This window comes from Pinus tabuliformis, chromosome 7 (genome assembly GCF_031772625.1).
Source record: "Pinus tabuliformis cultivar Carrire ecotype Pingquan chromosome 7, CPIR1, whole genome shotgun sequence".
Lineage (NCBI taxonomy): Eukaryota > Viridiplantae > Streptophyta > Pinopsida > Pinales > Pinaceae > Pinus > Pinus tabuliformis.
Genome location: NC_142293.1, coordinates 1559822613 through 1559847482, shown reverse-complemented (window position 1 = coordinate 1559847482; position 24870 = coordinate 1559822613). Strand labels below are relative to the sequence as shown.

At 33.0% G+C, this 24870-nt stretch overlaps 1 protein-coding gene and 2 pseudogenes across 1 annotated transcript; 2 read left to right on the top strand and 1 right to left on the bottom strand.

The window, feature by feature from the left end:
* Window positions 1–6987: 6987 nt before the first annotated feature.
* On the top strand, window positions 6988–7359 carry LOC149253968 (13-hydroxylupanine O-tigloyltransferase pseudogene; annotated as a pseudogene).
* A 2909-nt stretch (window positions 7360–10268) lies between these two features.
* Window positions 10269–16248, bottom strand: LOC149253967 (uncharacterized). Its single transcript, XM_089454643.1, has 5 exons — window positions 16140–16248; window positions 11709–11757; window positions 11165–11306; window positions 10994–11074; window positions 10269–10898 (listed from the first exon to the last, which is right to left on the bottom strand). Exons 1-5 carry the CDS (start codon window positions 16246–16248, stop codon window positions 10269–10271), a joined length of 1011 nt encoding a protein of 336 aa, XP_089310769.1.
* A 23-nt stretch (window positions 16249–16271) lies between these two features.
* On the top strand, window positions 16272–16694 carry LOC149253966 (13-hydroxylupanine O-tigloyltransferase pseudogene; annotated as a pseudogene).
* The last annotated feature ends 8176 nt before the right edge of the window (window positions 16695–24870 follow it).

Below are 24870 nucleotides of genomic sequence, written 5' to 3'. Positions count from 1 at the left end.
CAGTGACCTGATTATAGACTAGTTCAGTAGAGCGAACTTGTACAACATGCCACGTGTCCTTGTTTCGACCTCTGGTTCTGAAAAATATAGACAAGAAACTACAGTCTGTCCTCTTTATGTAACTTTTTACGAAATTTCAATCCGATGCTCAGAGAGAAAGTTATGACGATTTTCCCTAGGTCACCTGTTTGGAATGTAATTCAAGAGTCTGCAAAAAGACCAACGTCATCAGATCATATCCCCGTAAATATAGCGGGAAAAGCTTTGAAATTATGACCCGAGGTTCAGTGCGATGTTTTCTCAAACGTTTTTTTTTTGCTTCTGAAACATCGTAGAAAAAATGTTATAGCGAAAATGCCATGATGACATGTTTGGAGCAGTGAAACCCTAGAATCCAAAGCTCTGATACCAAATGTTATGAAACGAGCTCACAAAAAGATAGAAAAGAGAGATCAACGCCTTAGAATTCATCCTCTTCGAGGGGGCAACCTCCTTTACATTACACAAATGAGCAATTCTTGGATGACACAAATGAAAAGACCTCCTTTCTATATATAGGAGTCGAAGGAGTCATAACATAATCAGAGCCGACATAACAATAATAATGTAAGGGCACAATAATAACAATAGTGGGCTTCTATGGGGCAAAATACTAACAATATGGGCACTACATGGGTACATCAATATAATAAGTGGGTTGTAATAATAACAATAAGGGGTTACACTAGTAGTATAGGGGCCTAACAGGCACCCGGTACATTCCTCCCATAAGAATAACTTCATCCAATTCCAATTTCGTAATCCCTGCTTTTTTTTTACAACACTTGGAAGGGATTCTTGTTCTCTCGATTAAGTGATTTGCTAAGATTTCAAACTTCAAATGAGTTAATGTAACATTCAAATGCTTTATACTAGATGCATCTTCGATGATAAATGGTAGATAAATCTATCTAAGAAGAATATGACAACTCCACCTTCGGTTTCTCTGTAGACCCTTGAAGCCTTTGTAAGGCTAGATTATCCTAGGATAAGTCATCTTTTGTCTTTTTGAACTAAACAACTAAATACTCAAGGAGAGCATTATCAAAATCGTCACCCGCCAAAAAAGTATCACCATTTGTGGCCTTGACTTGCAAAAAAAAGCTAACAAGGCTACAATAATTTGTGTGAAAAAGCAGAGGAGAAGAAATAAATAATCAATGTAAAATAACCTAACATCTCAAGGGAAGGAACATGCCTCGAATACACCATTGGATATTTCAAGCATTGTTACATCGAAAGTACCCCCACTAAGATTAAACACAGCAACTAGGCCCTCCTTCTCATTCATGCCATAAGAAAGGGTTGTTAGAGTAGGCTTATTGCTAATTATTTTTACATCCAATCTTGTAATTTTACCAACATATTTCGTTTCTTAGCACTAAGTATCACTAAAATAGAAAGGCATAGTAATGACTGCATTCTAGACAATATTTCCAAGGTAACCCTCGATAATTTTTTTCCTAGGTCAAGAAAAACTAGGTGTAGAGATGAATGTAGACTAATGCACAATGCAAAATTGAAGAGCTATGATGAAAACAAATGGAAAAAATAGAGCACACGTGTCTTCTATGTGATGAACAATCCTTTTCATAAAATAGTTATCTAGTTATTTGATTATTGTGCACTTATTCCCTTTGCGTTGAAACTGTATGTTGCACTATATGATGTCTGTGTTGATCCATACTATTGTACTTATGCTTTTCCATATGAATGTTTTTCTACCTCACTTTCTGATCATAGGCCACCCATGACCATACTTAGACATTTCAATTTTCATGGCTGCTACGTACATCAAAATTCCTATTCAAAATATTATTCGGTAAATAAATCCCAACATTTGTATATATATGATGCTATAGAATAAACTATCAATATTAGCATGTATCGCGCTAAATAGTAGAAATGCCTTTGCCCAACAGGAAAAAAATAATTCAGTCATGATTATTACTCTGTCTTAATATTGATAATCTGTTACAATCATTCACATGATATGTACAAATGCCCATCCGATACAAAACAAAATCCTAATGTCTTATACCAGTACCAAATCTCTAGTAGCTTAACATTCACATGATACATGCAAATATCTGATTCCATACTCCATCTTAGTATCAATCATTATTTACGATCAAATATAGTTTGAATACTTTGTAAAGTTAAAAAAACAAATCCATTGTTGCCCTACGAGTAGCTTACAGGTAGTTAGCACATTTTTGGGATGTACCTGTTGCATCCATTAGGAATAAAGATGAACCAAAAAGGGGAAGTTCGCAACTACATAATAACATATAATTAATGCTTTACTATGACCCAATTTAGATACATATAAAGATTTGTCGTGTCCAATTCTAGTAATCTATCCCTAAAACTTTGTTGAATGTTACAATGATCTTTGTCAGTCAATGACATGAACTAATTTCATTACAATATCATGGGTAGCATACCTCAGAACCAAAATCGCATGTAGAACACATAAAGCATAAGTAAAACATATGTTCTTGTGGATGTAAGGGAATGGCATAAAACCCATAGGATTCCTAAAAATTTCCACTATAGTCTTCTTAAATTGAAGAGAAAAACCCCAACAAAGGAACCAAATTGAAAACTCAAAGCAAGACTTCTAAAGCTACCACCCATTGAAGAAGCAGATTATTACATCATTGTGCATTAGTTAGAAAGTTGATGAAATAATGTTTTGTTCAGTGATTCAACAATGGCCCATTAAATTTGACATCCCTACTAGATTTCATCAACACAACAAGTCACCCATCATTGAATTGGATTCATATCAATTAAGTCATATCACAAAAACCTAGTTTTGATTCAATATCTTCATATTAGTCAAGTCATGTTAGTATGAACTAATTTTTATTGGATGGTTTAAATTGATAACAAATTTAACTAACCATTTGGAATTTACATAAAAGAGAATCTCCACAAATTTCAATCAAACATACTAAACAATATTCTTCATGGGACCTTATTATTGTGGATAGGGTGACAATAAAAAAAATGAACCAGCTAATCAACATGCCTAAAACAAATACAATGAAGAATTCAAGCACTCTTTCAGGGTAGATCCACTCATTTGATAAAAAACATGGATAATACACAAGAAGTTCAAGTATAAGCCATGTTTAACAAAGTGAAACTAAATAGTTAGTTTCCCAGAAAAATGGAAGTCCTAATCTGTATTAAGGTTACAATTCAATATAGGCAGTACTACCCATTTGGAGAATGTGTCAAACATTAGCCAGTACAATAAATATATCTTGCAATTACAGACATCACATATATATCAATTCATGTATCCTCTAAAATATACAAAGTTGACACCACATCAAAATTTCCTTCTCATTCCTCATTGAATATAAGCATTCTACTCCATACGTTCAAAACAATACAAAATTATCCAATCCACTGGGTTGCGATAGCCTATAGCGCATGAAAAACATAAACACAAAGCTTCACTAGAGAAGCAGAATAAGTTGTCTGAATTTCATATCTAGGAAGTGGTACTATAAATAAATATGTCGAATAAGCTCCCAATGGTTCTATTAGTACATGTGACGATTAAGTTTAAATCACATTTTGGATAACCTGCTAAAATTCCTCAGGCTGCCAAAATCATTTGTAAGTACACCATCACAAGAAGCAACTGATTCAGATAATTAGTATTACAATCGGTCCAATGTTCTGGAAAAAGGATTGGCTTTTACAATCTTTGATATCCAAGAGGAAGGGATGAGATTGAGTTACTGAAAGCACCTTGCCAATTTTATTGGATGTTCATTCTTGAGGATAGTGACAAGATCCATAGCCCGAACCAAAACAACCCATGATCTAACCAGTCAGACCCTCATTTTAATAGTTTATATTGAAAATTTTAGTGACCTGCACGTTGGTATCTTCATGGCGATTTTGGTTTAAAAATTTGAACTATACATTATGAGAGTGATTATAGTGCATAAATTGGAATATAGAAGAATACTTCCATGTCCAATTCCCAATATATGGAAATTTAATGTATGGAATCATATTAAATATGAGGCACAAAAACAAATAATGCATCATACTTTTCAAGTAGCCAAAAAAAAGGAAAAATTAAAGGAATACATTCCCTAGAAGATAAAATGAGTGGAATAATCGTTACTTGGATTAATAAATGTGACCATACTAGTGCCTTTGAAATCACAATTCTAGTAGTTTCTACTGTGAATCTGATAGTAACTATTCATTGTATATGAAGCATGGGCATGAAAAATATTTGGATTATAGTAAGGCCCACCTTGACGAATTGAAGCACGATTTTCACTACCCATCCCACAAGAAAAATCAAAAGACACTTGAAGAACAAACGGATCAAAACTTGGTTTGGCAATGCAATAAAAAACACTGCCAAGGCCTCCCCTTGAACCTTTTGGTGGTCTTGAGAATAAATAAATCATGTTAGGTGGTGGGCTTGCAGGAGGAAAATATGGTGGAGGAGGAGATGCACACCAACCACGACTCAAATCTACATCATATAATTTTGAACCATCTGGGTTTAGTAGCGCAAAGTTCCTCTTAGTGGTTGGCCCTAGTTTATGTTTCTCATTAAAAAGTGCAAAAATAAAGGTATCTATGATTCTATAGGGCTCATTGGAGTTCCTTCAGTGGAAATAACATGTTTGACGACTCTAGTGTTGTAATTTCTAGCATTCTTAAGATTCAATCCTATATCATCTGGGTCTCCTTTGGAAGGCCAACCAGTCTCAGAGACAGTTACAGGGATAGTGTCATTGTGAACCAAAGCAACCATAACAGAGTAAATGGAATGAATTTTAGCATCTAGCATATTGTTATAGGTGAACCCTTTTGGATTTGAAACCCCTAGAGACTACCCAAACATCACATAGTCCATTGAAACTTCTTTGGGCTTGTCTTTGTTTTCAAAATAAGGATATGAATTCAACATGAATAGAACACCTGTATCATCCAAGAATTGGAGGGGAGGATTCAAAATTGGTAGCAAACTAGTAGCAAATGTGGAGGCCGAATGAGGAAAGGAACTTGAAAGGATAGCCATATGGTGTGGAGTAGAAACCTTAATATTGTCATCCAAGCCTAAAGAAACCAAACTAGAATGAATGTACTGTATTGCAAGCACTAGTTCAGAGTCTAATGACCCATAACTATTTGTAAGGACCTCATTCCCTACGGTTATCATAAATATTAAGGTTGAAGGGTAGTAAGGAGAAGTCCTCTAAGCCACCCAAGCTTGGCTTGTAGTTGGACTTTCACTTATCCTATGGACTTTCTCATTCTCAAGACCCACAACAACTGCAATGTCTGTGTTGGAAAATGCTTACAGTATAGAGGAATATGAGTTGTAGATCTTGACTCTATTGACAATGATGTTTCCAATCATCTTAGCTACTTGCTTCGGTGATGGAAATTTATTCCTTTTTGTTCCATATTTTACACCAATTCTAGGGTTTGGTTGTGATGATTCCTCCGACTCATTTTCCCCTGCAATGTGAAATACCAAAAAACATACAACCATAACCCACATTAACCCAATTTTTGGCCTTAATGGCTGCAAGAACCCTTCAAATTTCAAAAACCCACATTAACACAACATGCAGCCACTGATGCTTCAAAAAACAGAGTCTGTATATATATTCAATGGATAATTAAGTTCTTAGATCGATTTATTACGTGTTGAAATCAAAAGAATCGAAATATAGGCAACAACTAGTAGAGTTTTATATGAATGTAGTCTTTGACAATCCATCTTGAACAAAGATACAATCTTGATACCTTCAATGTACCTTTAGACTACTACCCTTATTGGCTTAGAATGATCAAATTTTGAATTATTTGTGCATTACACCCATACCAACTTCTTTTTCTGAAATTTTCTTTTAAAACCGAGACTAAGATATTGTCTAATCCCCCACATGTATGAGTAAAGTCCCATAAACCTTCTTCTATAACAAGCCTCTGGTTTGAATTAATCAAGTGTATACTATCTAATAACATGAACCCTAATAAGTCTCTACAATGATGGTACAACACCATACACACCACAACTATCTACCATGAAAGCATGTAACAGTAGAACCTAGCCATTATAGATAATTAATAAAAATATATTGATATTAAGCATGGTTTATTTATTAGCTCATGAGAGAGGGAGGCAGGTAAAATAATTTTGTTTTGGGGGAATTTCAAGCTTAGCTTTGATAGTGGTCGGGGAGAGAGTGGTTATTTATGTCACTAGATTTTGTAACTAGCATTAACACTATTAAAAAAATATATTTTGTAAACTAAATCTCTATCACCCACTTAATCACTTGCACAACTATATAAATTAAATGGTTGGTAAATATGATAAGGATCAATCCATAGTAAACATCAAAATACTTATCTCACTTTACCATAGAAATTCATAATTTCTAAATAAGCTTGTTATAATACCATGACCTACTACCATGAGTTATCAATACCACATGCCAAAAAAACTACAAAAGGTATTTATATAAAAAAAAATTAATTTATCAATTTAATTAAAATGACAAAAAATAATAATTACTTTAGACATAAATCTCAATTTTTAACTTATATCACTTTAAATATTCTGAAAAATTTAACTTATATAGTATTACAAATATTCTAAAACCTTTAATAAAAATTATATCCCTACTTAATAAATATTAATATTTAAATTGAAATTTTAAAATCTCTATCATAAAATAAAACACAATCCTATCAATAAAATTATTAATAATTAAATTACAATTTTAAAAACCCCTTTCCAAAATAATAAACATATAAGACCACGTTGTACTGGTCACATCACCTGATAAAAGGCTTCAATTTATACTCGCTTCGTCGTCTTCACCATCTTCGATTGCGTGCTTGCGTCATAGTTTTTCATTGATTCTCGATACCTTTGTTTTCATGGCTGCTCTGAATATGAAGGTCACCAGAAAGCCGACTGTCGTCGTCGCTCCTTCCCTACCTACTCCTAAAGGGTTGCTATACCTTTCCAATCTAGATGATCAACTGTCTTTCAGATTTCATATTCCCGTCATCCAATTCTATCGCTTCAATCCGTCGAAAAAAAGTGAGGATACCGCCAAAGTTATCAGAGAAGCGCTGGTGAAGGTTTTGGTATTTTACTATCCTTTTGCCGGAAGATTGAGAGAAGCGCCCTTCGATAAGCTCCTCGTGAACTGCACCAGCGAAGGCGTGTTGTTTGTAGAAGCTGATACCGATGTTTCCATGGATGAATTCAGAGACCTGCACCCGCCCTCCCCTATTTTGAAATAAACCACATTTATTAACATAATAATTGAAATTTTATTATTTATACGGGTTGAAGGACGTTTATTTGTATTATGTACCAATGTATATATTCAATGAGTCATAAGTACATCTAGTTTTCATATTTCATATATTTTACCAGCGGATCAAGAAAAATGATCTATACATATCCTTCCATATTCAAAAGGAGTACTATTTACATTGTCAAATTGTCACAATTGAAATAGTGCCATTCTATTTTAATAGTTTGTGACAAAATGAAAAAAACATAACCATATATACTAGCATGGATCAAATATGAAAAGTCAATAACCACAAACTATGGGAGGAGAAAAGAGCCATCCACCCATATTGTCTCCCCCTCCAAAGATGTATAATGTATGATACCATAATAATCAGCAATCCCAAGCTTTGATAATGAGTTTGCACCCTCATTCTTCTCCCGGAATATGTGCTGGAAGGTAATGATTGTGAAGGTATCTCATAGAAATTTGATCTGGGTGATACAAGCAAAAAGATGTATGGGGAAATCCAAGTTCGACAATAGACCATTGATGAGGACTTGTGAGTCCCCATATACAAATAAAGTATCGATACACAATTTCGCCCTAGAGAGCCAATGTTTTCGCCCTCATGTTGGTACCTGCTCCAGCATTCCAATGAAACCTGTAACGGCATACTTGATCCACACGAAGCCAAACACCGCAGCCACATTTGGAATTCTAGGCGACACCATCAAAGAAACCCATCGGAAAATGCATTTGGAGCAAATCTGTGAGATCGATCCTTTATTATGTGAATGGGAACTCTGACATCAAGGAAACTAAGAAGGACTTTGTGGATAATGAAACATGTTTTAGCTAGAATCCCTTAAAAAATAAGTCGATTTCTAGCACACCATATTTCCCAGGTGGTGAGAAAAGGAACAACCTTTACCTTTGTGCAACGCTGCAACCACCATAGAAAACAATCGACAATGTTTCCAAAGTTCCTGTAAGGAAGGTTTAGAGAAGTACATATGCCATTGCAGACACAGGATGCAATCAAACACTCTAAGAAAAAATGAAAGTTATTTTCAATAGATGTCCTACACAAGGGGCATCTCCCTAGTCCCATCAATCCCTACTTACATGGGAAAACACAGGGGGCATCTCCCCAGTCCCATCAATCCCCGCTTACATAAATTCTCCCATGTAAGGTTCTTATTTATCCATGTCATCCGGTTAAAAAGTATGATTTTAATAGGACCAGAGAAAACTAGCAAGGTTGGTGTAGATTATTGTGAGAGTGAATGAGATACTTGTAATTTTCTGCCACCTCAACCAAATTTGAGTGTAGCTTTCCCGCCCAAGCGAGAGAGTCCCTAACATCGGATCTGCAAAGTCCCGCAAGCCTTAGATTTAGGATATATTCCTCCCACTCAGTAACATAAATGCCAGTTAGTCCCAACATATCCGCACATTTCCAGATTGGATCTGTTCCATTTAGCTATGACCCGTTCCAACATGAAGATGCCTCTTAGGTGAAGGCGTTGAATCAAATCGCCTGCCATATTTTGAGTAGCCTCCACTTCCTTGATGCTATCCATCTCGATCAAAATATGGTTCCCTCTTCCGAAAGTTCAACAAACTCTCTACAAAAACATATCTCTCACCTTTTGGAAACATCTCCATATATAGGAACCCGTGTTGCTTTGAATTAGTCCCAATCTGATCCAATCTTCTATCCTCATGTTCTGTAAGTACTTTGTTGCAACAATTTCTCTCCATATACCTTCCTTGAAGAACCCACACCACATTGATTTAATGATGAGAGCCCACCTGAATAACTTGATGTCTAAGATGCCCCAGCCACCATGATCCTTAGGAATAGTTATATTATCCCATTTGGTTAGGTGGTATTTGTGGATGTCATGCCTTCCATACCAGAGAAATTGTGCCATAATTTGTTTGATCTTGTTGATGACAGTTGCAGGAAGAATGTGCAAGTGTGCCCAATGTACATCGATTTGTTATAGTACAACTTGAACCAAGATGTATCTGCCCCCCACAGACAAACTCGTATGTGCCCAACCACTAATATACCTCTTCTATTTGTCTATTATCCACAACCAATATGATAATTTATACTTGTTTGGCTTGATACATAATGGTTGTGTTTGGAAGTTGAACATGCTCCCAATCTCATTAATCTCCCCGGGGTCTCCTACTGAATATAATATAAACAATTTTCCTTCATTTGCCTTTATACTAGAGGCATCCCTAAATCACTGCAAAATGTTACAAAGAAACCTCCATTGTGGGCGGGAAATCATTCCAAAAGCTAGTATGTCGTCCACAAAGAAATTATGAGAGACCTTAATACCTATCGTCAGTCTTATGCCATTAAAAAGACCCCCCGAAATCGCCATCTTTATCTTAAGGCTAAGGCAGTCCATCATCAATATGAATAATAAAGTTGAAAGCGAACAACCCTGCCGAAGTCCCCTGCCATCAGTGAAGAAATTAGAGGGGTAGCCATGGATCAGTACCGCGAAATGTGTCGATGAGATACAAGCCATGATCCACTCTACTATAACAGAAGATATGCCAATCTTAGTAAGAATAAGGTGAAGGAAGGCCCAATCAACACAATCATACACTTTCTAAAGATCCACATATATCAAAATTGGCTTCATCTTTCTGGTATGAATCAAATGGATTACCTCCTGTGAGTGGTGGAAACATCATGTATCAATCTGTTATGGAGGAAACCTGATTGTTCCCTTGAAATGTGGATTGAGAGGGTTCCTTTGATGCGTTCCACAATTATTTTGGAGATGAGCTTGTAAGTAATGTTGCATAGAGAAATGGGCTTGTAGTCAAGAAATGTAGAAGTGGCAGATGCTTTAGGAATCAGTGCTAGGAAAGTGGAGTTTATAGCTCCAGTACACGCCCGAGAGACCATGATTCTTCTACCATGTTTAACAAGTCCTCCCTAACCAAATCAATGAAATGAAGGAAGAATTCGACTACCCACCCATCCAGAACTGAACTCTTGTCCTTCACAAAAGTTTTCAGTATCTTTAGAATTTCATCTAATGTGATCGGTCTGTATATTTCCTCGTTCAACTCCTCATTGAACATATGTGGGTAACCATTCGAACCCCAAATCTGATCCTCAGTATAATTTCTAGGCCGTTTCTGAAAGAAAGTCTGGAAGTGGTGTACAACTTCACATTGAATCTCCTCGGTAATATATGCTACAAATCCTTCTAGTCTCTGAATTTTCCAAATGGTATTCTGATTTTTTCTCAAATTTGCATATCTATGAAAATACTTAGTGTCTTTGTCACCTTCCTGCAACCAAAGGGCTCTGCTCTTAAGCCGCGAGGTCGCTTCTTGTATGTGAATGACCTGTCGCTTCTTGCACTCTAGTGTTTTGAGTGCATCCCAAATGTTTCCAAATGAATTACCCCTCTCCACCAAATTGTAAAGTTTCTCAATTTCGACCGTTATATCCTTCAGCTCCTGAGACATTGTTTTTTCTTCTCTCTTTCCCACATCCTAACACGAATTTTTAATGCGTGTAGTAAACCAGATAGGAACAACATCAGGGATTTCCCAACCTCTCGGGTGTGTGCCCTCCAAAAATTGCAGACCAGTGAAATGAAGTCCACGTTCTCCAACCAGATTCTATTGAATTTGAATGGAATGCCCAAATGAGGGTGCTCCAGTCTCCACTGTAATACAATATGCATGTGGTCAAAGATCATAGATTTTTCTACCCATGATCGCATACATCCCAGACTCTCCAACAGGATTTCATGTACTAAGAACCGATCCAGCCTTTTACCAATGTGATCGACACCCACACGACCATTGTGCCAGGTAGGAGTTAGAGTGAGGAGTCTAATATCCAGTAAATGATTGGACTCAAAGCGTTGGCAAAGATAGTCAGCGAAAGAATCCGCCCTACATATGACACCCCGACATTCATATCCAGATAAAACTACATTGAAATCACCTACCATAATTAAAGACCCAATTTTAAATATGTCACACTTACAGTCATCCATGCACTTGAAGAATATATATTTTTCATTTTGGAAATGTAGTCTTGATGGATGACCCCGAATATAACAAGTCAAAAAATGACACTCATTGAAGGACTTTAATCGAAAGAAATAATACAATTGAAAGAAATAACACACTAATATAGCGGTCATCGCGAAATATTAGTATTTCTTTAAATGTTTTGAAATTCACGACTTGATTTGAGTGGCAGTGTATCTAGAGAGTTTGTGTTGTGAATGAAAATGTACAACCCATCATCATAAATCCGACAGCTTTGATTTTATGTTTATCAAAACGTACAAGCGAACATCATAAATCCAACAGCTTTCAATTTTCATCGTAAATCTGCCTGCTTTCATTTTTAAAAGAATTAACAAATATATTTAAATGAATACATCGATTTCAATTATAATTCATTGTTTTGGGAAAAAAATAATTTATTTTTTATAAAATCAAAATATTTAAATATGGATTTTGAGTAAATTATGATATAATTTATTATTTATTTTAATTGTTTTTGGCTTAAAAATTAGTTATTAAGTTGTATAGTTCTTAAATTTGATTTTGATTTTTTGGAGCCCAAAATTTTTTAAACTTATTGAAAGCTTCAAATAATTATGTTTTAATCAAAATTTTGTCAGAAAAGTTTATAATACACTAAAATCTTTGTAATTGAAAAATAATCTTAATAGAAATTTGTATGAGAAAGTTAACTTATTTTATTGAGCAAAGTGATACTAAATAGATGTTAGGTCAATTCTCATTACTCACAGTGTGAAGCTAGTCACACCTTGACCACCATGATACTAAGTAGATGCCATGCTAACTAACATCACAGAGAATGTGGAGTTACTCACATGTAGAATTTCAAAAAGATATCAAAGATTCCAAAACCTTAACATTAATTAGGGATTGAGACGTGTAAAAACTCTAAGCTTAACCTTAAATTATTATCATATCATGATAAAAATTGAGTTAAATTGGGTTAAACACTAGGTTTATAGGAAACAACTTTGAACGATAAGAAAGAAGTAGAAGATCATCTTAATGTAACAACAATTCAAAACATACATTGTCCATAGAAACTCCATAGTGAGTGCATTTTCTTTATATTTGCACTTATACATATGTGAAAAGGGTAGAGCATATGCCTCTCCTCGAACCTGGATTTTTTATATTGGATTTTTTCCAAAGTACATATTATGTATGATAAGTTATGCAACATTAAATATGTGAATGCAATAAACACAACATATATATATATATATATATATATATATATATATATATATATATATATATATATATATATATATATATATATATATTTGAACTAGGTTGAGCCTAGGCCAAAGTTATCCCGAATGTTGGATGGAAGAACAATCTCTCTACTAGTGGGATGCTATGATGCTATGAGTAGATTGTTCTTCCAATCAACATTGGAATTGGATGTATTTTGGGTAGTTGGGATAAATGTTATTATACTCTTCCTAGTTTTTATCTTTGTTATCATACTCCATTCAACATTAGAATTGGATGTATTTTGGATAGTTGGGATAAATATTATTATTCTTTTCTTAGGTTTTGTCTTTTTTGTCACACTCAATATTCTCATGGAAACCCTAATTTTCTCATAATATATATATATATATATGTTTCCATTTTCTCATATAATATATATATATATATATATATATATATATATAAACTAAATATTATTTTTTAATTCTCTGGAAGACTTAAATTCCGTATACAAAATATAAAAAAATTATATTATATATATATAGAAAAACTAAATATTATTTTTTAATTTTAAAGGAATGAAAAATAGCAAATTAAAATATATATTTTTTTTCCTTAACATTAATGGTAGGTGAGAAATTTAAATATAACTAATGGAAACGAAATATAAAAATATTGAATAAAATAATTAAGATAATTTAAATTAGGGAAACAAAATAAATTTATAATATTTTTATATAAAAAATCAATTAATACTACCGCATTATTGTTAATTTTATTTTATATTTTGTATTTTGAACCGTATATAAAATATACATATATACATAGTAACAAGGGGCTTAACGAAATCAAATATTTTTCTTTTAATTCCAAATTAAAATTAGATTATTATTAATAAATTATTTAGGAGAGGTAAAACTCATTAGTAAAAGATAATATTATAATACTTTATAATTTATAATCCAAGCACACTTCCTCAACAGAACATAATAAGATAAAAAAAAATACAACTAACGAAAATAATAAAGACCAGTGGAAGAGGATTTTTGGTCGAGAACAATATCTAGAGTTACCTCCTTTGTTGTTGATGTTTGCAATGGAGATTCTTAACCTGTAAATAGGTTTTGTTACAATATTATGGGATAATACCATGGCTTATTAGTACCACATGCCCAAAAAAATCATAACTCACTTGTTTATATGCCCTTTTTTAATTAATCAATTTAATTAAAAGGGAAAAAAATAACACAAAACTATTTTGGAGATAAATCTTAAGATTTGATTTGTGTATATTGTTATAAATATTCTAGAATATTCCTTGGAGGTTAAATCCTTCCACTTAACGCAACCATATAAATTAAATGGTTGGTAGATTCTCATAGAAATTAATCCATAATAGGTAACAAAAAACTTATTACATGACACATCTCATAAACTAATTAAATTATAACTTTATTATTATACAACTTGACTGGCCTAATGGTTAAGAGCATGCATTTCCTGGTAAGAGGTCACATTCAGAGGGGGGTATATTATGTATTCCTTTGTAGACTTTAGCAGTTAAGGGAGGTGGGTCCCTTGTCCCAGAAACAAGGGGCTCTCATACACCAATTTGGCCTATGTTTGAGACCTTAAAATCAAATATATTATTTCTAGCAATTGCACCAGATGTTGGAAAGGAAACACTGTAAGGCATAAATTAGAGAAGAATAACAAAATCTTGAACGTCTACTGATTCTATACCTTAAATGCCTACTATGTGGCAAGAATGAAACATTGAAGCACTTGTTCTAGTTTTGAGAATATGCTCATTTTAAGGTTAGCCCTTCCTTGCTCTCATCTAATATTCCCTCAAAGATTTAAGTATTGGGAGATTCTCTTCCTCGAGCCATGGATTCTTGCACAACATAGTACTAGATTAGAATTAGTATCTTATATCTTTGGAACATAACAAAGATATGTATATCAAGTGTTTTTTAGCATACTGCCGATGTACTTAACAATAAGGCTAGCTTATTTTAGTAAGATGACAACTCCACCTTCGGTTTCTCTACAGCCTCTTGAAGCCTTTGTAAGGCTAGCTTATTTTAGTATAAGTCTTTTTTTGTCTTTTTGAACTCAACAAGTAAATACTAGAGCAGAGCATTATCAAAATCCTCACCCCCAAAAAAATATCACCATTTCTAGTCACAGCTAGATAAGTGTGTTATTTCTTTCGATTAAAGTCCTTCAACGAGTGTCATTATTTGACTTGTTATATTCGGGGTCATCCATAAGTCTACATTTCCCCACTAGATAAGTATGTCATTTCTTTCCATTGTTATCCATCAGGACTACATTTCCTTCATGAAAAATATACATTCCAGAAGCGTATGGATCACTCTCACTATGGTACTAGTTTTATCTTGAGATGAATGTAGTTTTATGGGCAGATCCCTTCATTGACCATCTTTGTCAATGCTCTGAGTCCAATCATTTATTGGATATTAGACATCTTACTCTAACTCTTACCTTGCACAGCGGGTGTTAATCACATTGGTAAAAGACAAGATCGGTTCTTAGTACATGAAAATTTGCTTGAGAGTCTATATCGATTCTTAGCTCTATATTGTGAATAATGAGAATTGACCTAATATTTATTTAGTATCACTTTTGGTCAATAATATAAGTTAACTTTTTCATACAAATTTTTATTAAAATAATTTTTAGTTAAAAACTCTCTTAATGTATTATGAATTTTGTTAACTAACTTTAAATAAATTAAAAAAAAAAATTGGACCCCAAAACATCAAAATCAAATTTAAGAACCATATTTAACGTCAAAATGTTTTAAAATAAATAAAAAATTATATCACAATTTACTCAAAATCCAAATTTAAATATTTTGATTTTATAGAAAATTATTTATGAATTATAATTGAAATCGATGGATTCATTTAAATATAATATATTTGTTAATTCTTTTAAAAATGAAAGCGGTAGGATTTATGATGAAGATTTATGATGTTCGCTGGTACGTCTCGATAAACATAAAATCAAAGCTATCAGATTTATGATGATGGGTTGTACGTTAAAGAATTTCAAAACATTTAAAGAAATACTAATATTTCGTGATGACAGCTAGATAAGTGTGTTATTTCTTTCATTCTTTGACTTGTTATATTCGGGGTTATCCATCAGGACTACATTTCCTCAATGTTCTATAGAAAATTTCACATATATATTAATATTTTAGAAAATTTGGTAAGAAATTTGACATATATAATAGGAATTAAATCCATACCACTCACTTTAAATTTTAAAAAGCTATTGTAAAAGTAAACCAACTTATTAAACCAACTTATTCAACATACTTATTAATAATTAAATTTAAAATTTAAAAATCCAATATGAAGTGGCCTTTCATGGTTAATCTTTCATTGCTGATGGTATTCGTTATACTGGTCACATCACTTGAGAAAGGCCGGCTTCAATTTATATATATCTCACCAAACGCAGGCTTCGGCGTCTCCTCCATCTCGAAAGATCTTCGCCTCTGCAACGCACTGCATCCTGCTCTGCTCATCTTCGATTGCGTGCTCGCTTCATAGCCTTTCATTGATTCTCCACCTCTTTGTTTTCATGGCACCTCTGCAAATGAAAATCACCAGAAAGCCGGCTATCCTTGTCGCTCCTCTCCTGCCTACTCCCAAAGGGTTGCTATTCCTTTCCAATCTAGATGATCAACCGTCTCTCAGATTTCATATTCCCGTCCTTCAATTCTATCGGTTCGATCCGTCGAAAAAAGGTGAGGATCCCGCCAAAGTTATCAGAGAGGCGCTGGCGAAGGTTTTGGTGTTTTACTATCCTTTTGCCGGAAGATTGAGAGAAGCGCCCTTCGGTAAGCTCCTCGTGGACTGCACCAGCGAAGGCGTGCTGTTTGTGGAAGCTGATGCCGACGTTTCCATGGAGGAATTCGGAGCCCTGCACCCACCTTTCCCCTGCTTGGATGATCTGCTGCATGACGTGGCCTTTACCTATAATAAAAAGCTAACAAGGTTGTAGCTAACAAGGTTAACAAGGTTGTAGCTAACAAGGTTGTAAGGCTAGCTTATCGTATGATATTTTTTTTGAACTCAACAAAATCAAAATCCTCACCCCAAAAAATTATCACCATTTGTGGCCTTTACCTATAATAAAAAGCTAACAAGGTTACAATAATTTTTGCATGATAAAGTTTTTTGCGTGATAAAGTAGAGAATGAGAAGAAATAAATAATGAATGTAAAATAACCTAACATCTCAAGAGAAGGAACATGCCTCGAATACACCATTGGATATTTCAAGCATGGGTACATCGAAAGTACTCCCACTAGGATTCAACACAACAACTAGGCCCTCCTCATTCATGCCATGAGAAAGGGTTGTTAGAATAAGCTTATTGCTAATTCTTTTTACATCCAATCTTATAATTTTACCAAGATATTTCGTTGCTTAGCACTAAGAATCACTAAAATAGAAAGGCATAGTAATGATTACATTCTAGACAATGAATGTAGACTACGTGTAGGGATGAATGTAGACTAATGCACAATGCAAAATTGAAGAGCTACAGTGAAAACAAATGGAAAAAATTAGAGCACGTGTTTTGGAAAAAATTAGAGCACACGTGTCTTCTATGTGATGAACAATCTTTTTTCTAAAATAGTTATTTTAGTTATTTGACTATTGTGCACTTATTGCCTTTGCATTGAAACTGTATGGTGCACTATATGATGTTTGTGTTGATCCATACGTGTCTTCTATGTGATGAACAATCCTTTTCCTAAAATAGTTATATGATTATTTGACTAGGCATTGAAACTGTATCCTGCACTATATGATGTTCGTGTTGATCCATACTATTGTACTTATGCTTTTCCATAAGTGTCTCTATGTGATGAACCATCCTTTTCATAAAATACTTATCTAGTTATTTGATTATTGTGTACTTATTGCCTTTGCGTTGAAACTGTATGTTGCGCTATATGATGTTCGTGTTGATCCATACTATAGTACTTATGCTTTTCCATATCAACGTTTCGCTACTTCACTTTCCGATCACAGGCCACCCACAACCATACTTAGACTTTTTACGTACGTCAAAATTCTTATCCAAAGATTATTCGGTAAATAAATCCCAACATTTGTATATATGTGATGCTATAGAATAAGCTATCAAAATTAGCATGTAATAAATCTCAATATTTGTATATATCAAAATTAGCATGTATCTCGTTAAATAGTACAAATGCAAACATTTGTATATATGTGATGCTCTAGAATAAGCTATCAAGATTAGCATGTAACTCGTTAAATAGTACAAATGCCTTTGCCCAACACGGAAAAAATAATTCAATCAGGATTATTACTATGTCTTAATATTGATAATCTGTTACAATCTTTCACGCCTATCCAATACAAAACAAAATCCTCTTTTATTTTCTAAAAAATTAACAAATATATTTAAATGAATACATAGATTTTAATTATAATTCATGGTTTTTAGAAAAAATAAATTATTTTTTATAAAATCAAAATATTTAAATATAGATTTTGAGTCAATTATAATTTAATTGTTTTTTTTTTTGGGAAAACAATCAGAGATACTAAATTGTATTGTTATTAAATTTAATTTTGATGTTTTGGGGTCCAAAACGTTTTGAAACTCATTTAAAGCTTTAAATGATTGTTTTTTAGTCAAAAATTTGTCAACAAAGTTCATAATACACTAAGAGCTTTCCAATTAAAAAATCATCTTAATAGGAGTTTTTTGAGAAAGTTAATTTATATTGTTGACCAAAGTGATATTAAATAGATGTTAGGTCAATTTTCATTACTTACAATGTGGAGCTAGTCACACCTTGACTACCCTGATACTAAGTAGATGCCATGCTAACTAGCATCACTGAGAATGTGGAGTTACTCACATGTAGAAGTTTAAAAAGGTATTAAAGAGATTAAAACCTTCACATTGATTAGGTATTAAGACATGTAAAAACTTTTAGCTTAACCCTAAATTATTATCATATCATGTTAAAAATTGAGTTAAATTGGGTTAAATACTATGTTTATAGGAAACAACTTTGAAGAATAAGAAGGAAGTAGAAGATCATCTTAATGTAACAACCATTTAAAACATACATTATCCATGGAAACTCCATAGTGGCAACGTTTTCTTTATTTTTTCACTTATACATGTGTGAAAAGAGTAGATCATATGCCTCTCCCCCAACTTGGATTTTTTCGATTTTTTTCAAAGTACATCTTATGTTCGTGTTCTTTATACGTATGATAATTTATGCAACATTAAATATGTGAATGAAATAAACACTTCATCTCTCTTTCTCTCTCTCTCTCTCTCTCTCTCTCACACACACACACACACACACACACACATATATTCGAACTAGGTGTTAGCCCCAATGTTGGATGGAAGAGTGATCTCTCTACTTGTGGGATGCTATGATGCTATGATATGTTGTTATTCTCTCCCCAACTTTTAACTTTCTTGTCATATTCAATAGTTTCTTTGAAGTCCTAAATTCCTCATATAAATTATAAAAATATGTCTTCACAAAGAATATATATGCGTGTGTGTTTAATATTACTATAAAGACTAAATATTATCTTTTTATTTTAGTCTAAGCCTAGGCAAGGGCAAGCCCCAATGTTGGATGGAAAAAAACGATCTCCCTACTAGTGGAATGTTATGATGCTATGGGTAGATCGTTTTTCCATTCAACATTGGAATTAGATGTATTTTGGGTAGTTGGGATAAATGTTATTATTCTCTTCCTAGATTTTATCTTAGTTGTCATACTCCATTCAACATTTGAATTGGATATATTTTGGGTAGTTGGGATAAATTTTATTATTCTCTTTTTAGCTTTTGTCTTTGTTGTGATACTCAATATTCTCCTAAAAGTCCTAAATTCCTTATATAAAAAAAATAAAAAATAATATATATATATATATATATATATATATATATATATATATATATATATATATATATATATATATATATATATATAACTAGAAAAACTAAATATTATTTTTTGGTTTTAAGGGAATGAAAAATAGAAAATTAAAATATTAAAAATTATTTTTCCTTAACCTGAATGGTAGGTGAGAAATTTAAATACAAAAAATGGAAATTAAATATTAAAATATTGAAGAAAATAATTAAGATAATTTAAATTAGGGAAACAAAATAAATTTATAGTATTTTTATTTAAAAAAAATCAATTAATACTACTACATTATTATTAATTTTTATTTTGTATTTTAAACTGTATATAAAATATACATAGTAACAAGGGGCTTACCATATGAAAAATCAAATCTTTTTCTTTTAATTTAAAATTAAAATTAGATTATTATTAATAAATTATTTAAGAGATATAAAACTCAAGGTAGAAAATAATACTGTAACAATTTATAGTCTATAATCCAAACACATTTCATCAATAGAAAATAACAAGATAGAAAAAAATACAACTAACAAAAAGAATAGAGACTAGTCGAAGATGATTTTTGCTCAAGAGCAATATCTAGAGTTACCTCCTCCGTTGTTGATGTTTGCAATGGAGATTCTTAAATTTTAAATAGGATTTGTTACAATGCCATGGGCTAATACCATGGCTTATTAATACTAATGCCCCAAAAAACCCATAACTCACTTGTTTATATGTCATTTTTTAATTAATCAATTTAATTAAAAGGGAAAAAAATAACACATAATTATTTTGGAGATAAATCTCAAGATTTGATTTGTGTATATTGTTATTAATATTCTAGAATATTCCTTGGAGGTTAAGTCCTTCCACTTGACACAACCATATAAATTAAGCTGTTGGTAAATTCCCATAGACATTAATCTATAATAGGTAACAAAAAACTTATTACATGACACATCTCACATTGCTAAAATTAAAAAATCATAAAACTAATTAAATTATAGCTTTATTATTATACAACTTGAGTGGCCTAATGGTTAAGAGCATGTGTTTCCTAGTAAGAGGTCACAACCAGAGGGGGGTAGAGTATGTATGCCTTCAAAGACTTTAGCAATTAAGGGAGGGTCATCCCTTGTCCCACAAACAAGGGACTCTCATACACCAATTTGGTCTCTGGACATGACATTAAAATCAAATATATTATTACTAACAATTGCACCAGATGTTACAAATGAAACACCGTAAGGAATAAATTCGAGAAGAATAACATGAGCTTGAACACCTACTAATTCTACACCTTAAATGCCCACTATGTTGCAAGAATGAAACCTTGAAGCACTTGTTTTAGTTTTGAAAATATGCTCATTTTAAGGTTAGCCCCTCCATCCTCTCATCTAATATTCCCTAAAATATTTCCGTGTTGGGAGATTCTCTCCCCTGGGCCATATATTTTCACACAACACAACATTAGATCAGAATTGGTATCTTATATCTTTGGAACACAACAAACATGTGTATCAAGTGATTTTAGCATATTGTTTATGTACTTAACAAGAAGGGTCTCTCATTTGTGCACATTTGAGTTTGCATATCCAAGCAAAAATGTGGAGGGGAGGATGGAAATAATCCACTTACATGAGTTAATGGACTACTAGATAATGCACAATAAACAAAGTGTCGCCTCAAGGATATTCTCTAGCACACTACACACTCTCAACCTTCAAGCAACAACATTAACATAAGGAAGTCAAGTTGTAAGAGAGTGTCAAGAGAAGCAAAGGCATTGACCCGCAACAAGAGCCCTAAAGTGGTCTCTCACTTCCACAAATTTCCTACTATTTCTCTGTCCATCATGATGAACCCACACATGACAATTATGGATAGCTGATACTAAGCCCACAACTAAAGGTTTGGGGCCTCCTCCCAAGGATGAAGACTCTCCTCCTTGAATGGCTTTAATTCTTGTAACATCATGGTCTATCTACTGAGTTTGACCATCTGCATCAGTTGATAATATATGACTCTTATTCATTGGGATTGTTATATTTCTACTTATTAACCTTGCGAAAACCCCGTCGTGTTTCTAATCTAAGAGAAAGTGGAGTCACATCCAGTATAAGAAGTTCCCTTACATTAGCCTGCAAATTCCACTTTGGATGGTAGCACCCGTTGTTATAGCCTCATCTGGATTAACACATTTACTTGGCATATTTCCAAAAATCTGAACAACAATCTCTTGAACCCTTGGCACCCGGTACATTCCTCCCATAAGAATAACTTCATCCAATTCCAATGTCGTAATCCCTGCTTTTTTTTTACAACTCTTGGAAGGGATTCTTGTTCTCTCGATTTAGTGATTTGCTAAGATTTCAAACTTCAAATGAGTTAATGTAACATTCAAATTCTCTATACTAGATGCATCTTCCATGATAAATGGTAGATTAATCTATCTAAGAAGAATATGACAACTCCACCTTCGGTTTCTATGCAGCCTCTTGAAGCCTTTGTAAGGCTATCTTATCCTAGAATAAGTAATTTTTTGTCTTTTTGAACTCAACAACTAATTACTCAAGGAGAGCATTATCAAAATCCTCACTCGCCAAAAAAGTATCACCATTTGTGGCCTTGACTTGCAAAAAAAAGCTAACAAGGTTACAATAATTTGTGTGAAAAAGTAGAGAAGGAGAAGAAATAAATAATCAATGTAAAATAACCTAACATCTCAAGGGAAGGAACATGCCTCGAATACACCATTGGATATTTCAAGCATTGTTACATCGAAAGTACCCCCACTAAGATTAAACACAGCAACTAGGCCCTCCTTCTCATTCATGCCATAAGAAAGGATTGTTAGAGTAGGCTTATTGCTAATTACATCCAATCTTGTAATTTTACCAACATATTTCGTTGCTTAGCACTAAGCATCACTAAAATAGAGAGGCATAGTAATGACTGCATTCTAGACAATATTTCCAAGGTAACCCTCAACAATTTTTTTTCCCAACTCAAGAAAAACTAGGTGTAGAGATAAATGCAGACTAATGCACAATGAAAAATTGAAGAGATACGGTGAAAACAAATGGAAAAAATAGAGCACACATGTCTTCTATGTGATGAACAATCCTTTTCATAAAATAGTTATCTAGTTATTTGACTATTGTGCACTTATTGCCTTTGCGTTGAAACTATATGTTGCACTATATGATGTCTTTGTTGATCCATACTATTGTACTTATGCTTTTCCATATGAATGTTTCGCTACCTCACTTTCTGATCACAGGCCACCCACAACCATACTTAGACTTTTCAATGTTCATGGCTGCTACGTACATCAAAATTCCTATTCAAAAGATTATTCAGTAAATAAATCCCAACATTTGTATATATGTGATGCTATAGAATAAGCTATCAATATTAGCATGTATCTTGCTAAATAGTACAAATGCCTTTGCCCAACAAGGAAAAAATAATTCAATCATGATTATTACTCTGCCTTAATATTGATAATATGTTACAATCATTCACATGATATGTACAAATGCCCATCCGATACAAAACAAAATCCTAATGTCTTATACCAGTACCAAAATAGATAGTAGCTTAACATTCACATGATACATGCAAATATCACATTCCATACTCCATCTTAGTATCAATCATTATTTATGATCAAATATAGTTTGAACACTTTGTAAAGTTAAAAAAACAAATCCATTGTTGCCCTACCAGTAGCTTACAGGTAGTTAGAACATTTTTGGGATGTACCTTTTGCATCCATGAGGAATAAAGATGAACCAAAAAGTGGAAGTTAGCAACTCCATAATAACATATAATTAATGCTTTACTATGACCCAATTTAGATACATATAAAGATTTGTCGTGTCCAATTCTAGTCATCTATCCCTAAAACTTTGTTGAATGTTACAACGATCTTTGTCAATCAATGACATGAACCAATTTCATTACAATATCATGGGTAGCATACCTCATAACCAAAATCGCATGTAGAACACATAAAGCATAACTAAAACATATGTTCTTGTGGATGTAAGGGAATGGCATAAAACCCATAGGTTCCCTAAAAATTTCCACTATGGTCTTCTTAAATTGAAGAGAAAAACCCCAACAAAGGAACCAAATTGAAAACTCAAAGCAAGATTTTTGAAGCCACCACCCATTGAAGAAGCAGATTATTACATCATTGTGCATTAGTTAGAAAGTTGATGAAATAATGTTTTGTTCAGTGATTCAACAATGGCCCATTAAATTTGACATCCCTAATAGATTTCATCAACACAACAAGTCACCCATCATTGAATTGGATTCATATCAATTAAGTCATATCACAAAAACCTAGTTTTGATTCAATATCTTCATATTAGTCAAGTCATGTTAGTATGAAATAACTTTTATTGGATGGTTTAAATTGATAACAAATTTAACTAACCATTTGGAATTTACATAAAAGAGAATCTCCACAAACAAATACAATGAATAATTCAAGCACTCTTTCAGGGTAAATCCACTCATTTGATAAAAAACATGGATAATACACAAGAAGTTCAATTATAAGCCATGTTTAACAAGTGAAACTAAATAGTTAGTTTCCCAGAAAAATGGAATTCCTAATTTGTATTAAGGTTACAATTCTATATAGGCAGTACTACCCATTTGGAGAATGTGTCAAACATTAGCCAGTACAATAAATATATCTTGCAATTACAGACATCACATATATATCAATTTATGTATCCTCTAAAATATACAAAGTTGACACCACATCAAAATTTCCTTCTCATTCCTCACTGAATATAAGCATTCTACTCCATACGTTCAAAACAATACAAAATTATCCAATCCACTGGGTTTCGATAGCCTGTGCTTAGCCTATAGCGCATGAAAAACATAAACACAAAGCTTCACTAGAGAAGCAGAATAAGTTGTCTGAATTTCATATCTAGGAAGTGGTACTATAAATAAATATGTTGAATAAGCTCCCAATGGTTCTATTAGTACATGTGACGATTAAGTTTAAATCACATTTTGGATAACCTGCTAAAATTCCTCAGGGTTCCAAAATCATTTGTAAGTACACCATCACAACGAGCAATTGATTCAGATAATGAGTATTACAATCAGTCCAATGTTCTAGAAAAAGGATTGGCTTTTACAATCTTTGATATCCAAGAGGAATGGATGAGATTGAGTTACTGAAAGCACCTTGCCAATTTTATTGGATGC